The sequence below is a fragment of the Pteropus vampyrus genome, unplaced genomic scaffold, assembly GCF_000151845.1.
Source record: "Pteropus vampyrus isolate Shadow unplaced genomic scaffold, Pvam_2.0 Scaffold197, whole genome shotgun sequence".
Lineage (NCBI taxonomy): Eukaryota > Metazoa > Chordata > Mammalia > Chiroptera > Pteropodidae > Pteropus > Pteropus vampyrus.
In genome coordinates, this window is record NW_011888978.1 from 1,502,588 (window position 1) to 1,517,903 (window position 15,316).

The 15,316-nt window shown below is 37.3% G+C and overlaps 1 protein-coding gene across 3 annotated transcripts in view; it reads left to right on the top strand.

Annotated features, from left to right (window-relative positions):
* Positions 1 to 14,558, top strand: part of LOC105299963 (zinc finger protein 879) — a 43,962-nt gene extending 29,404 nt beyond the window's left edge. For 2 of the 3 annotated variants that reach the window (XM_011371953.2, XM_011371954.2), the window contains exons 3-5: positions 5,613 to 5,739; positions 6,207 to 6,302; positions 10,271 to 14,558. In XM_011371953.2, the coding sequence (XP_011370255.1) occupies positions 5,613 to 5,739; positions 6,207 to 6,302; positions 10,271 to 11,667 (1,620 nt within the window). In that variant the 3' untranslated portion in view covers positions 11,668 to 14,558. The remainder of the gene's footprint in view (positions 1 to 5,612; positions 5,740 to 6,206; positions 6,303 to 10,270) is intronic. The other variant, XM_011371951.2, reaches the window with a different exon arrangement.
* The last annotated feature ends 758 nt before the right edge of the window (positions 14,559 to 15,316 follow it).

The following is a 15,316-nucleotide window of genomic DNA, read 5'->3' on the forward strand; positions in this document are numbered from 1 at the left end:
TCTTTGAATGTTTGGTAAAATTCACTGGTGAAGCCATCTGGTCCTGGACTTTTACTTTTTGGTAGGTTTTTGATGATTGTTTCAATTTCCATACTGCTCATGGGTCTATTTAGATTTTCCAGTTCTTCTTGATTCAATCTAGGAAAGTTGTATCTTTCTAAGTACTTGTCCATTTCTTCTAGATTATCAAATTTGGTGGTATATACTTTTTCATAGTATTCTTGTATGATCCTTTGTATTTCTGCAGTGTCTGTCATAATTTCTCTTCTTTCATCCATGATTTTGTTTGTCTTTTCTCTTTTGTCAATTTTATTAACCTTCGCGAAGAACCAGCTCTTTGTTGCATTTATTTTTTCTATTGTTTTTTTTTGTTTTCAATTTCATTTAATTCTGCTCTAATTTTGATTTTTTCTTTCTTTCTGCTGACTTTAGGCTTCATTTGTTCTTCCTTTTCTAGTTTTAAAAGATGAAGCGTTGAGTTGTTTCTTTGAGCTCGTTCTTGTTTTTTGGATAGGCCTGTAATGATATGAACTTTCCTTTTGTTACTGCTTTTGCCATGTCCCAAAAGTTTTGGTATGTTGTACTATCGTTATCATTGGTTTCTACGTATATCTTGATCTCATTTCTTCTCTGACCCAGTTTTTCTTCAGTAGTATGTTGTTTAACCTCCATTATTTGCGGTTCTTCCCTCTTTCTTTTTACAGTTGATTTCCAGCTTCAAAGCATTATGAGCAGAGAATATGGTTCGTATGTTTTCAACCCTCTTATATTTGTTGTGGCTATCTTGTGTCCCAGTACGTGGTCAATTCTTGAGAATGTTCCATGTGCACTAGAGAAGAATGTATAAGCAGCTGTTTTGGGATGGAAGGCTGTGTAAATGTCAATTATGTCCAGTTGGTCTGTTGTGTCATTTAAGGATGTTACCTCCTTATGGATTTTCTGTTTGGATGATCTGTCCATATCCGACAGTGAAGTATATAGGTCTTCTACTACGATAGTATTTTGGTCTGTTTCTCCCTTTAGTTCTGTTAGTAATTGCCTTATATATTTTGGGGCTCCCTGATTGGGAGCATAGATATTAATAAGTGTTATGTCTTCCTGGTGTATGATCACCTTTATCATTATGAAGTGTCCCTCAGTATCTTTCTTTACTTTTCTTATTTTGAAGTCTATTTCGCACGATATTAGTACCGCTATAGCATTCTAGTACTGCTACTCCCGCTTTTCTCTGAATGGCATTTTCTTGAAATATCATTTTCCACCCTTTTTTTTTTTGAGTCTATATTTGTCTTTGGAGCTGAGATATATCTCCTGGAGGCAGCATATGAGTTTTGTTTTTTGATCCAATCTGCAACTCTTTGCCTTTTTATTGGTGAGTTCAGTCCATTTATATTTAGGGTGATTATTGAAATATGAGGTTTTCCTATAGCCATTTTATCTTTTGCTTTGTAGTAGTTCAGTATTTCCATTGCTTCCTTGTCCTTGTGTGTTTTTGTTTGTTTGTTTGTTTGTTTGTTTGTTCGTTTGGGTTTTATGGATTTTCCCTCTGGTCCTTCTTGTTTTATGTTGTATACTTCAGTTCTGAATCTTTGGCATGTGATTACCATTGCAAATATGTAAAGGATAGTTATGTGTGTGTGTGTGTGTGTGTGTGTGTGTGTGTGTGTGTGTGTGTATGTGTATATGTATTAGTCTATTTTCTTCAGCATGTGTCATATCTCCATTCCCCTTTGTGAATTTGGATCTTTGAATCGTCTCTTTTTCTGTCATTATTGTTTCAGTTTGTCCCTCTGAACGTTCAGTTTGTCCCTCTGAACGTTCAGTTTGTCCCTCTGAACGTTCATTACTATCTTGCTATGCAAATCTCTTCTTATTGTTTAAGCTTATAATGCCCTGTTCTTAATAAGGGTTGCACTCCTCTGCTTCTATCTGCCTGCTAGTCGCCTTACTCATAGTTATATATTTTTTTGTCATTTTTCTTTAGGTGAGCTGACCCCTTTCAGTATTTCCTGTAATGTAGGCCTCATAGTGGAGAATTCCTTCAATTTTTGTATGTCTGAAAAGGTCTTAATTTCTCCTTCATATCTAAAGGAGAGCTTAGCTGGATCAAAGTGACTTAATCATTATTCTAGGCTGGTAGTTCCTTTCACTTAATAGTTTAAATATTTGATTCCATTCCTTTCTGGCTTATACGGTCTGTGCTGAGAAGTCCGATGATAATCTAATGGGTTTTCCCTTATGGGCTACTGTCTTCTTTTCCCTAGCTGCCTCAAGAATTCTTTCTGTGTCATTAATTTTTGATAATTTTAATATAATGTGTCTTGGAGAAAGCCTTTTGAATTGAGATAATTGGATGTTCTGTTGACTTCTTGAATTCCAAGCTCCAGTTCATTCCTTAGATTGGGGAAATTCTTGTTATCCATTTGTCTGAAAATGCTTTCTAATCCCTGCTCCTTTTCTTCCCCTTTGAGGTTGTCCATTATTCTTAATTTAAAAAAAATTTTAATTGTAGTTGACATAAAATATTATATTAGTTTCAGGTGTACAACATAGTGATTAGACATTTATATAACTAAATGCCCATTATTCTTATGTTTCCTCTCCTGATGGTATCAGCTAGTTCTTATATTTCTCTTTCATTATTTTTAAGTCTTTGTTTTTTCTCTTCTTCCTTCTGATTTATTTCTAGATTTTTGTCTTCGATTTCACCGATCCTTTCCTCCATTTGTTCGACTCTATTTCCCAAGCTTGCTATTTCATTCTTCATCTCTTTCAGTGTGTGCTTCATCTCCAGAAGTTCTATTTGGTTCTTTTTGAGGGTTTCAATCACCTTGCTAAAAAAACCATTCTGTTGATATAGTAGTTTTTTCAGTTCCTGGAATTGTTGACATGAATTATTTTGGATCTCATCGAGATGTGCTAAAGGAAGTTTCTTTGGGCTAAAAGGAAGTAATGCCAAATGGGAACTCTTATCTTGGGAAGGGAATGAAGAACATTAGAAATGGTGGTTATCTGGATAAATATGAAATATTCCCCCCCCCCCCAGTTTCCTAAAATGCATATGATTATTTAAAGCAAAAATATAATATTGCATTGCAGGGTTTGTGATGTAGGTAGGTATAATGCACGCAACACTTGTGGATATGGGATTCATTTATATCTGGACTGGAAAAGCTCTATCTTTGTCTCTGGGGGTGCCTGATGACTGATCTTTGACTCCTGGCCAATGTAAGGGTGGTGGATTACTGTTTAAGATCTAAATTCCACTGGCCACCCCCAGGGTCATCCTTCACAGATGATTTGTAGCTGACCTACATGGTTTGACAAGCCGTACTTGACACACAAAAGGCCCCTGCTGATAGTTTCTCCTTTGAGCTCCCTCAAACCGATTCAGACACAGCAGAGTCTATGGTCATCTAAAGGGATTGTGCATGGAATGTCTCTTGGACATCCAGTGTTTCCCTGTACCCTCTCTGTCTTGCTGTACTGTACCTTTTGCCATCTGTGAGCATGCCTGGTGCAGTGTGGTGAGTTCTGTCAGCCATCTGAACTGGGAAAGTATAACAACCGTAGCATGAAGAGGGATGGTGCTGGTCCCATATATTTGCCAGGGTTCTTGAATTCTATGTGAAGTCAGATGTTAGCTCTAAATAGAATATAAAGATCTAAGAATATATACTACAATTCTCAGAGAAGCCACTAAAATTGCAAAGAGGTAGAGCTAAAAAGTCAATATATAAATTGAAATGGAATCTAAAAAAATTCAAAACAAATACACAGTAAACAATGTAAGCTTAATGGAAAGGGTAAAAAGTCATAAGTGAAAGCTTGCTTTTCTGCCCCTGTTCGCAAATATCAGAGAATCATCAGGAGGACAACTTGTATTCTTCCAGATATTTTTGTATGCACGTGTATATATACATAAAGAGTTTTTTTTTAGCAACTGTAGGTTGTTTTTCAGCTTGCTTTTTCATATGAATTAACAAAATGTCAAGATCAAATTCTAATGTCAGGCATATAAATCTTCTTTATTTAATGGCCGTCTAACATTCTGTGGAATAAATGTACTATAATTTGCTTATCTATTCCCTTATTGATAGATTGCCTTCAATTTTCACCATTGTCTGCATTTTTTTTTTTTTTTTTACCATTGTATTAGTTTCCTATGGCTGCTGTAACAAATTACCACAAACTCAGTAGCTTAAAACAACATAAATTTATCCTTTTCCAGTTTGGGAGGCTAGAAGTCTGGAATCAGTTTCTTTCCTTGGCTTAAGGTCAAGCTCTCAGCAGAGCTGGTCCTTCCTAGATGCTCGGAGGGGAAAATCTGTTTCCTGACTTTATTTTCACCTTCTAGTGGCCACCTGTATTCCTTGGCTTGTGGCCCTTTCAGCAGTCTTCAGAGAGCATTGCTGTAGTCTCTGCTCCTGTCACCACCTTGCCTTCTCCTCTTCTGCTTTTGATTACTCTTGGGTCCTTATAAGGATCACTTGATTACATTGAACTCACCTGGATCATAATCCAGGCTAATCTCCCCACCTCAGAATCCTTAATTTAAACAGATCTTTTAGGCCCTTTTGTCATATATGTCACAGGTTCATTACTCAGCCTGTTACAATCATGAACCTGTAAGTTATATTTCAGTAAAGATCCTTAAATATCTCTCCCCAGTTGTGTGATTATTTCTGGTAGTAGAATCCTCAGAGTAGAATTGCCAGTGCAGAATGATGTGCCTATTACATTTTGATAGATTCTCAACAGAATACCCATCAAAAGCATTTTACCGTTTTGTACTTCCTTCAGCTCTTTCCTGCAAGAGTTGCTGTCTGCCCAAAGTCTGGTTTCTCACATTTTGGAGCTAACTGGGGTTCTTTTGAAAGAACTTACTTTCTCAGCAGTTCCCTCTTGCACCTATAGTGTCTGATGCAGTCCTTTGTTTGTTTAATTTTCAAAGTCAGTGGAAATCCATCTGACAGTATGGCTCAGAGGTCTGTTTCCCTGAATTCAAATCTGAGATTCACCACTTTCTAACAGTACCTTGAGAAGGTTACTTAACCTTTCTGAACCATGTCATCATCTGGAAAGTGACTTAATCATAGTTTCTTCCTCATTAGATGTCTATGAAACTCAGATATACTATATGAAGTGTCTATCATAGTCCCTAAGATGTTCAATAAATATTAACTGGTATTCTTTTTATCGTCTCAGATTCCTTTGTTTCTGTTCTGCCGATGGTACTTTCTCCGGCTTTCCAGCATTGCTCTGAATGTGTTATAATTTTTTTTTCTTTATTTTAATTTGCATTTTGAGTGGGAGGGAAGAAGTAAATGTATGTGCTCAGTTACTTTGACAGATTCCAAGCTGGATTTAAATTCCCTGTTGCCAGGAACTTCCCCCACCCCCTCGCAGCAGGTGGCATGTGTCACTGGGTACTCAATAAATATTTAATAGATGATGGGTAGTTTTAAAAATAACAGATAGTTCATTTGAAATACTTAGAGTCCTATCACATTTTCAGAATTGGTTGCTACACATCCCAGTGTCACCTTCTTACTGAGCCTTTCAATGGAGAAGATGGTCCTGGGCAAGCAGAAGTGGGTTTGCCTTTACAGGAGTCCGTGACGTTCAGGGATGTGGCCGTGCTCTTCAGCCGGGACGAGTGGCTGTGCTTGGACCCCGCACAGAGAGCCTTGTACCGGGAGGTGATGCTGGAGAACTACAGCTCCCTGGTGTCACTGGGTGAGGAGGTTTGCTCTAATGAAGACTTCCGGGCAACTGCCTTAGAGCTACCTCTGGGTTGCAGCGTCTGCAGATTTCCACCCCCCTGCGCCCCTGGGAAAGGACGAGTCTGCAGACTTGACAGTGGCCATTTTTGTTGCGATGCCTTTCATGCCTCCTCCTGCCCTTCATGCCTCCTCCTCCCCTTCCTGCGCTTTCCTCCTGCCCCATCAGGGTTTCCTCTCCCGCCAATGATTAGACCCCAGTTTAGATTCTGGAAAGCACGTATGTCTCCCCTAGCAGAGGCACTAGAGCCAGGGCCTTACGTTGTTTCCGAACCAAGACTACCTACTGGGACAGCCCTGGAAGCCCAGCCCCTCAGAGGTGCTTTCATTGTCTTCTCAGCCCCTTGCCTCAGGTTCTGCAGTGTGGTCCTGGGATCCCCCTCATGCCATTCATTCTAACTGTGTTTCCTTCCTCATGAGCAGGGATTCCGCTCTCAACGCCAAAGGTGATCTGCCAGTTGCAGCGAGGAAAAGATCCCTGCCTGGTGGAAGGAGAGGCTTGTCAAGGCGCCTGTCAGGGTGAGTGACCGGCAGGACAGGCAAGGGAGTCTGCACACGTGAGCAGGTCCGTAGCAGGCAGCTCTGGAAAAGCCTGGGAAGGCTGAGCTCCGTGGAAGTGTGGAGGGTGAAGATTTTCTCTGCATCACGAAGGTCCCTATCCTGACGTCCTTCTCCTTACACGCTCCCTACCCTTTCCTGTTCTTGCAGCCTCACTCGCTGCTTCTGCCACCTTTGGCCTCTTGCTCTCAGTGGTTTTCTTTTGTCTGCATTTGTGCAGGTTCATGTCTGACTGATTTTAAATCCATCTGCTGCTGCCATATTTTGAGTTCTTTATAATTTTTTTCATTTCGTTCACCAGCCACGTATTTCAAAATATTACCAATGCTCCTTTGTCTCTAATATCTTAGCTCAGTGTTTCCTTTTCATCTCCTTGCAGACTGGTTACTATCTCTGTCGTATTCAGCCAGCTCTCATTCACATAGCCACGCAGCCTTTCTGGTCCAAGAGTCAGCAGGCTTGTCTATAAAGCAACAGACAACAAATCTGTTTGGCTTTGGGGGCCCTGTGATCTGTATTGCAAGCATTTAACTCTCCCATTGTGGTGTGTGGTACAAAAGCAACCAGAGACACCACTCAAAGGAACAGGTGTGGCTGTGCTCTGGGAGAACTCCACAGCAACAGGTGACAGCCGACTGGGCCCAGGGACCTGTAGTTTGCCAACTGCTCTTCTAGCCCAGGCTGATCTGGTTGGTCATTATCATAAAACTTTAGGTTGTTAGATCTGAAGGATCACTTAAAGGCGATCGAATTTAGATACCACTTTTTATATCTAAAGAAACACAGCATCAGAGATTTTAAAATTCTTTGACGACAGAGCTAGAAAGCTGAAATGCTATGGCATAAACCTGTATCTCCAGGGTCATTTCTAGTTACCATGTGACATAGATATGTAATATTTTGCATCTGTCTTTGTGGCTCTTGCCTTCATTGACATCTTTTTTTCCTTTTGCTCATTCTCTCTACAGATACTTTTCACCTTTATTAAAATACAGTTTTCTCCAAACAAAGAATTAGTAGGCAGTACAGTGCAGCATTTAAGATCACAGTTTTAATGTAGACGTCCCTGGTTTCAGTTCCCCTACCACTCCCAACAAGTCTTAGGTGCTGTGGGAATGTGACCTTTCCTCTGCAAGCCTTGTTTTTTCCAGCCACCTTCCATGCCACCAGCAGAGGGATTTTTTTGAACCTCAGAGATTTTGAACCTTAAGAGACTTCATTGTTTCTCAATTTTCTGTGAAGTAAAGTAAATTTCCTTAATGTGACATTAAACCTACTTCATAGCCTGTCTCTATATTCCTTTTAGTCTCATCAGTGTCTACCTACATTTCAAGTTCATGTTCTAGGCAGACCTTCACCTTCATTAACATTTGTGAGTTATTTCTTCAGCTTGAATTGCTGCTTCCATCTCGTCCACTGGAAAACTACTTATCCTTCAGGATCCATCTGTCTAAAAAGCCACCCTTTTTATATAGGTTTTCCATATCTTTCCTCTTCCCATTCAGCATGAATTTTCAATCATTTGTGTGTGTATCTAGCACTTTCTACATACCTCGAACATATTAATTACAGTATCTATTGTAATGAATTATAGTTCTTGTGTTATTACTTATTTTCCTAATTATATTACATGTATTTAGGGAGAGATTGGGCCTTTGAATTGTGAATTCTTTACCTCTAGCGTCTAAAATATCACATTTAGTTAATATTTTTTTAATTTAATTGAATTGCCTCTGTGATTGACTCAATGCCATTGAGGCTGAAAATCACATACTCAGTCCAGCCAGCTCATTGCAGCTACATTGTTTTTCAGATTCCATCCTATCCTTCCTCTGATCCAATCTGCCCACTAAAAATGACCATTTTTTTCTTAAAGTTATCTGCCTAAAAACTTATTCCTTCTGTTATCTATTTTACTATTCTAAATCCCTCTGCCAGTTGTTCGAGAACTCTGTGTTTAGCTTCACCTTGTTTAACAACATTTTAAACTAATCCAAGTTGGATTTCCTTCTTTAGTCAATAAGCCTCCCTTAAATAGGTTTATTTCCTCACAGGTGACTTTAATTGGGCTTGCTTTCTGGCTCACAGAATTCTCTTTTTCTGTCGAAATTCACCCCATCTTCATTGTCCAACTTGCTTCAGATAACCATTCTTTACTAGTGAAGTTGATGTCGGTGTCTTCATTCTCTTAACTTCAAACCTGCATTACACATTCGAGGCTTCTCACATCATGGAGAAATGAACTGTTACTGTTTGGTTGTTTATTTATATGATATTCTCATTGCTGATTATTCAATATTTGTTCAGTAAATGACTGATTGAGTCTCAGGAGTCCAGTATGAGAGAAGCACTTCAGAATTTTTCCAACTTAATCCTCGTATTCGTTGATTATTTTTCAACTTAAGACATTTTGATTGTGTATTTGTCCTGTAGGCAATAAGGAATTAACAGAAAATCATAAGACCTATCTGCTGTTCTCCTTGAACAAATACTTGAATTATTTTCACAAACTTTTTATCTTTGTAAGTTAAGTGATAGAATGTGTAAGTAAAATATGTTTTGAAATTAGAAGAAAGAGATGGTGAATTTAGGCTTAAATAATTAAGTTTCTGTAGAAAAATGGGATCAGAATAGCAGGATAAGTTTATGGATGGGCAGGGAAGGCCTTATCATGGCACAGGATAAAAACAGGGAAGGGACCCTGGTTGATCCTTGAAAATCCAACTGTTTGGTTTCCCCAAGACATCATTAACTAAGACAAATATGTATTTTTATAGAAATTTACAGCCCACGTTTTCTTGTTTCTCTTATTATTTAAATTCAGTAAATTGGAAGCATTTTTAAACATAAATCCAATTATATTTTAAGTTGCATAGTTTCAGTGCATACAGTTACCTAATTACAGTGATCTAATTTTAATCTATTTTCAATAATGGATTGATTAAGGAAAGCCAAGTTTTAACGCAGAGCTTCTTAGAATCAGCTGAAGCTAAATCTTTTCACTTAGAATCAGATATGAGGTTGGGGCTTGGGTGTATTTCAGAACTTCAGGACATATGATTTCACATCTTTTACAGACATTTATTAATCTCAAAAGATTCCTACAAAGGGAGTTCAATCTTCTGGTTGTAGCCTAGAAGAAGAAATGAATATATTGCTCCTCATGATCAAATGGAAAAGTGGTGGCAGGATAATATGAAAAAATTGTTATTCTTCCCAGTCACAAGGGATAGATTGTTGCACATGGCTGATTTACTCCATATTTTCCTCTTCTTTTAATTAGCATCTTGAACTTAGATCAGATACCATCAACACAGCGATGCTTCAAGGCTGTTGTAAGTTATAAAACTTGAACTTCCTCTTTTTAATAGACTGTTTTTCCCTTTACAGAGTATGATATGAAATGATATTCACATAAAAAATCACAAACTTTAAGAAAAACATTACAAATATTTTTAAATTTCTGTGTACAGAGTTTCAGCAAGAACATGGGGGAAAGTGTAATAAAAGCAACATGTAAGTAGAATGGAGAAAGTAAAAACAAAGTACCTGCCTTGTTGCCTAGCATATTCAGAGCAGGAAACAAAGATAAACTGGGGTTTCCCATCATATTCAGCTTGAGCTTGTCAGCTGTCATTTTTCTGTGTCTCATACCTTCCGCTTAACCAGTTCTTCTATGTCATTCTTTACTTCTCTCAAGTAGCAGTCTCTTCATTTTCAGTGTTAATTTGTCCAGTGTATCCCCCTATACTACTCCTTAACCTCATTACCTCTTCCATTCCATCCTCTTTTCTCCAGATTCGAGTCCATATTTGAGATCTAATGGTATCAAACCTCTTTTATATGTATTAGTCCCAATTTCAGTGTCCCACTAATGAATGTTTGTCTCTTCAGGCAGAGGAGGCATTAATTCTTCTGATTCATTCCAGATTTCAAGACATGGCCTGAAATAGAAGCATTGCCTCCCAGACAGGACATTTTTATAGAAGAAGCATCTCAGGGAATAATAACAAAAAAATCCACTAAGTTCGGTCACTGGGGCATCAAGCTTAGAGAAGCTTTGGAATTTCAGAATAGAACAGAACAGGAACAACAGAAGATGCCTTTTAGGCAGATGTTAGCCTCACACAAGAAAACCATCTGTGGTGATGGAAACCATATAAGTCTTGAATTAGGGAAAAGGTTATTTGTAAATACAGTTCTGGTTACACAGCAGAGTGTTCCTGTAGAAAGGATACCCAATATATGTTATACTTTTGGGAAAGATTTTAAACAGGATTTTGATCTGCTGAAATGCTTCCAAATTTATCCAGGAGATAAGACTCATATTTGTAATGGATGTGGGAAAAGCTTCAGTCAAAGTCTTCAGCTTATTGATCACCAGAGAATTCATACTTGTGAGAAACCCTACAAATGTAACGAATGTGGGAAAACGTTCAGCCATAGATCATCCCTTCTTGCCCACCAGAGAATTCATACTGGAGAGAAACCTTATAAATGTAATGAATGTGAGAAAGCATTTAGCAGCAGCTCGACTCTGACCAAACATGTGAGAGTGCATACTGGAGAGAAACCCTATCAATGTAAAGATTGTGGTAAAGCCTTTAGCCAGTGTTCAACCCTCACTGTACATCAGAGAATTCATACTGGAGAGAAACTCTATAAATGTGGTGAGTGTGAGAAGGCCTTCAGTTGTAGAGCAAAACTCCATAGACATCAAAGAATCCATACAGGTGAGAAACCTTATAAATGTAGTGACTGTGGGAAAGGTTACAGCCAGCTTACATCCCTGGCTGAACATCAGAGGCTTCATACTGGAGAACAACTGTGTAAATGCATGGAATGTGGCAGAACTTTCACACGCATCGCAACCCTTATCGAACATCAGCGAATTCATACTGGACAGAAACCCTACCAGTGTAACGAATGTGGGAAAACCTTCAACCAGTATTCATCCTTTAATGAACATCGGAAAATTCATACTGGGGAAAAACTTTATACGTGTGGAGAATGTGGGAAAGCCTTTGGGTGCAAATCCAACCTTTATAGGCATCAGAGAATTCATACTGGGGAGAAACCCTATCAGTGTAATCAGTGTGGAAAATCTTTCAGCCAGTTTTCATTCCTAACTGAACATGAAAGAATCCATACCGGAGAGAAACTCTATAAATGTATGGAATGTGGGAAAGCTTACAGTTATAGATCAAACCTTTGTAGGCACAGAAAAGTTCACAATAAAGAAAAACTCTATAAATGGAAGGAATATGGGATCAGAGATTTCTTAGAGGAGTTAAGTCCCGTGAGGTTTAATTTTTCTCTCAAATAATTCAAGACTTCTCACTGGAGAATAATCAGGAGAATAATAAGGCAGACTTCTGATGGTCTTCTTTACTTCTCTTGGAGAAAATGTGCTAGTTACCACTAAGTCGTGGTAAAATTTATCAACGAAAACATGATGAGCACTGACTTGTCAAATTTTATAAGAACCATTAAGTTCTAAAGTTTACAAAACATGTAAAATTTTTTAAATTCATAGAAAAATGTAAAAGCCTAACTTTTAAAAAAATGAAAATAATGAAATATTAATTCTGTTTCTTTCATTAGACTTTATTTCCTTTCAAAAATAAGCTTCAATACAAATTAAAAGCAGTCATTGAGTAGTAATGTGGGACCTTATTTTCTAAAATGTCAGGGAGACGTAGGATATACTCTTTTTTCATAAAGAGAAGCTAAAGATAAGAATTATTTGAAGTCTAATTTTCACCTGGAAATAAGCTCACCTTTTGTGAACTGCCTCACAAGCAAGTTATATGTATATATATATATACATACATATATACACATGCACATACACACATGCACATACGTATATACACACAGTTTGGGAATATATGTATATTTTTTCCAAAAACCTTTGATGATTAAAAACTGGTTTTATCAATTCCAAATTTAGTTTGAAAATTAAAATTTTGCCCAAATGGAGTCTTCCATTTCCTTTTCTACATTATTTCTTAATTTGATATGATTCTACATTACCGGAGGGTTTTATTACAGTACTAGAGAAGATGAGTAAACTGGGGCAAGTACAGAGGCTGTCATGCAAATACTCTCATCAGTTGTGAAGGTATATATTTGCAGAATCTGTGACTATACAGCAGGTAGTTCATTAGAGCCAGGAGAAATTTTAATTTAGTCTATTTATACCCTTTTGTTTTACTAAGGGAAAAAATCAAGCTTATTGGGCAGAGTCAAGACTAGAATCTAGGCCTTTCAGCTCTGGTTTTCTGTGATAATCATAGGTTCATTTACAACCTCAAGTCCCAAGAGTAAGTTGTTTTGTAAATAGGTGAGGCACAATTGCAATAATTTAATCAGTTTTATTTTTAATATTCCACCTCACGTTAATCTTAATAATTGACTTAAAATCATGTTCATTTTCTAATGTGCCCCTAATTATACCTGATTTTATAATAACTACATAAATCCCCAAACCCAGATGGAGTACAAGATTGTCTCGTTTGTTTTTGTTGCATGTGTTTCAGGAATTCTTTTGTGTAAAGTCATGTGTATATTTTATTAAACATTCTAGTCATAAGTTTAAGTTAGTTATCCAAACATTTTCCATGTTTTTAAGAAAGATTTCATTTCCCCCAGGCCTTTGTCCTCCAGTTTTATATTTCATTTTTACAATTGGTATCATTTAGAAAGTTCTAATAAAATTAGAACCTTTTATATGAGAAAGGTTTTAGAATTAAACTGAAATGTTCAGCATTGTATATCTCTTAGTTCATTAGAAAGTATCTTTTTATATGTTTAAGTATATTTACAAGGAAAATGAAACCTTTAAAGATACCTCAATATTTAACATTGTAGAGCCATTTGCAAGATATTCTAGATAAAAACATTTCATTACCCAATAGTACTGACCATGCTTAGTACCCAGATTTTGGTTTCTAAATGTCATTCCCCACTATAAGGAACCAGGGCTCCTTGGAGTAATGGTTGATTACTCCAGGGAAAATGTAAGGCGTGACTAGTATCTTTATGAAATAAAAAAAGAGCATTCAAAACTAATGTCAGAAGGACACAGGAGACAAATTGAAGGTGTATCCTACTGGTCAAATTTAGTACAACATGAACATCAGAATAATCACTGTAATTGGTTATAACATGCTAAGTTAGGATAAATAAGCCCATAAAGGGAAAAGTAGAGGAAGAAAAGCTCTTTATAAAATTATTTGAAGAATTTCATATATTAATTGTAAATGTAGTGATGGATTCAGAAAAAATCATGATTTTCCAGCCCTTAATGTCATTAAATTGGGCATAGTCAATGGATGATAAAAATTTAGATGAAAGAAAATTAAGGAACATTATTGTACATGGTGCCAAAAATCAGAGATGCCAACTGCAAAGGAAAGATATGCCTTCATAAGGAAGAGCTGGCTGCCAAATTGAGTTTCACTGCTGGTGCACAAGCAGACATGTGACAGACACCTCATGCACACATGATCATCTGTGATGTAGTCTTGTCAAAAATGTTTCATGAAAATCTAAATCTCTCATCTAAGCTTTTCTTGTTTACAAGAAATACAAGGAATAGAGGAACAAGTTCAATTACACAGGAAATAGACAAGCCCAGAGTTTGAGACGTTGTACAAGAACAACTGGTCTGGACTTTTCAAAAGCCAGTATAATAAAACAAGTGGACTCATGTAGATTAAGGCACTCAAGAGAACCAAGATATGATGCTTAATTGCCTTCTGTTTCAGAAAAAAACAACTGTGAAGGACATTTGGGGGGACGTGGTGTAATAGGATGGAATAAGTATTAGATAATGTGGTAGGTTCAATTTTCCTAGAAGGGATAATGTTATTTAGGTATATAGGACAATGCCTTTATTCTTGGGAGATGCATGCAGAAGTTTTCAGTTTGAAAAGTCATAATGTTTGCAGCATGTTTTAATATATGTAAAAAATTTTGTCAGCTGTTAATTGAAACTTTGTGGAGGATATAGAGATGTTCATTGGTCATTTATAAAACTTTTTCTGTATGTTTAAAATTTTAATAAAATATTGAGGCAAAATGTGATTGGAAAAAGTGATGAATATGAAGCTTCCAGTCAGACTTCTTCCTTTATACGTGTAAATTTTCTATGAGAGTTTATTCTCCAGGAATGTAATCACTGGAAATAAAATAACTTTTGGTTGGTTCTGATTCTGCCTTAAATGGAGTAAGCACGCACCACCTTATCTCTCCCACTGAATATAATTAAAAACCTTGGAGAGACTGTATGGAGCAGCCATCTGAGGACCTTGAAAAGTAATGGTAGCAGGCAGATTCAGGAAGGAAAGCAGAGTTCGAAGACAAGTCCAGCACTCCTAGACTTTCCTGTGGTGAGGACAGTGGTGGTTGAGCAGGCATCAGAACCTCTTAGGGATCCTGTCTCTCGTCAGAGGAGCTGTGGGCCAAAAGGTTGGGGAATCCCCATTTCTTGTCTCACTATCTTCGTGATGCTTGGATCCAGAGGTAGAAATATCCATGAGGTGTGTAGCAGAGAGGAGAACTTAAAGCCTTGGATTTTTAACCAGAAGACCGGGAAAAGGAAGTGGCTCTCAGGAGTAGAATGTGTCAGGGTGGTGACAGAGAAGAGGAAACTCAAGAAAGCAATCTACTAATCGTATATGTAATCCTAGACTCAGACCTGATGAGGATCCAGAGTCTCATAACATCCAAAATGGTTAGGCTTTAGTGCAATATTACACAAAGTATAAAATCAGAAATGTCAGCAATCCGTAAGGAAAAAAGAAAACAGACACTGTCCCAAGATAACACAGATGTTGGAATTTTGAAGTTAGTGTTGCAACAGTGTTTCAAAAGTGTGACCATTCTTGATGGAAACTTCAAAATTCTCAGCAGGAAAATAGATAATACATAAAAAGGAACCATATGGACATTTTAGAACTAAAAACTAC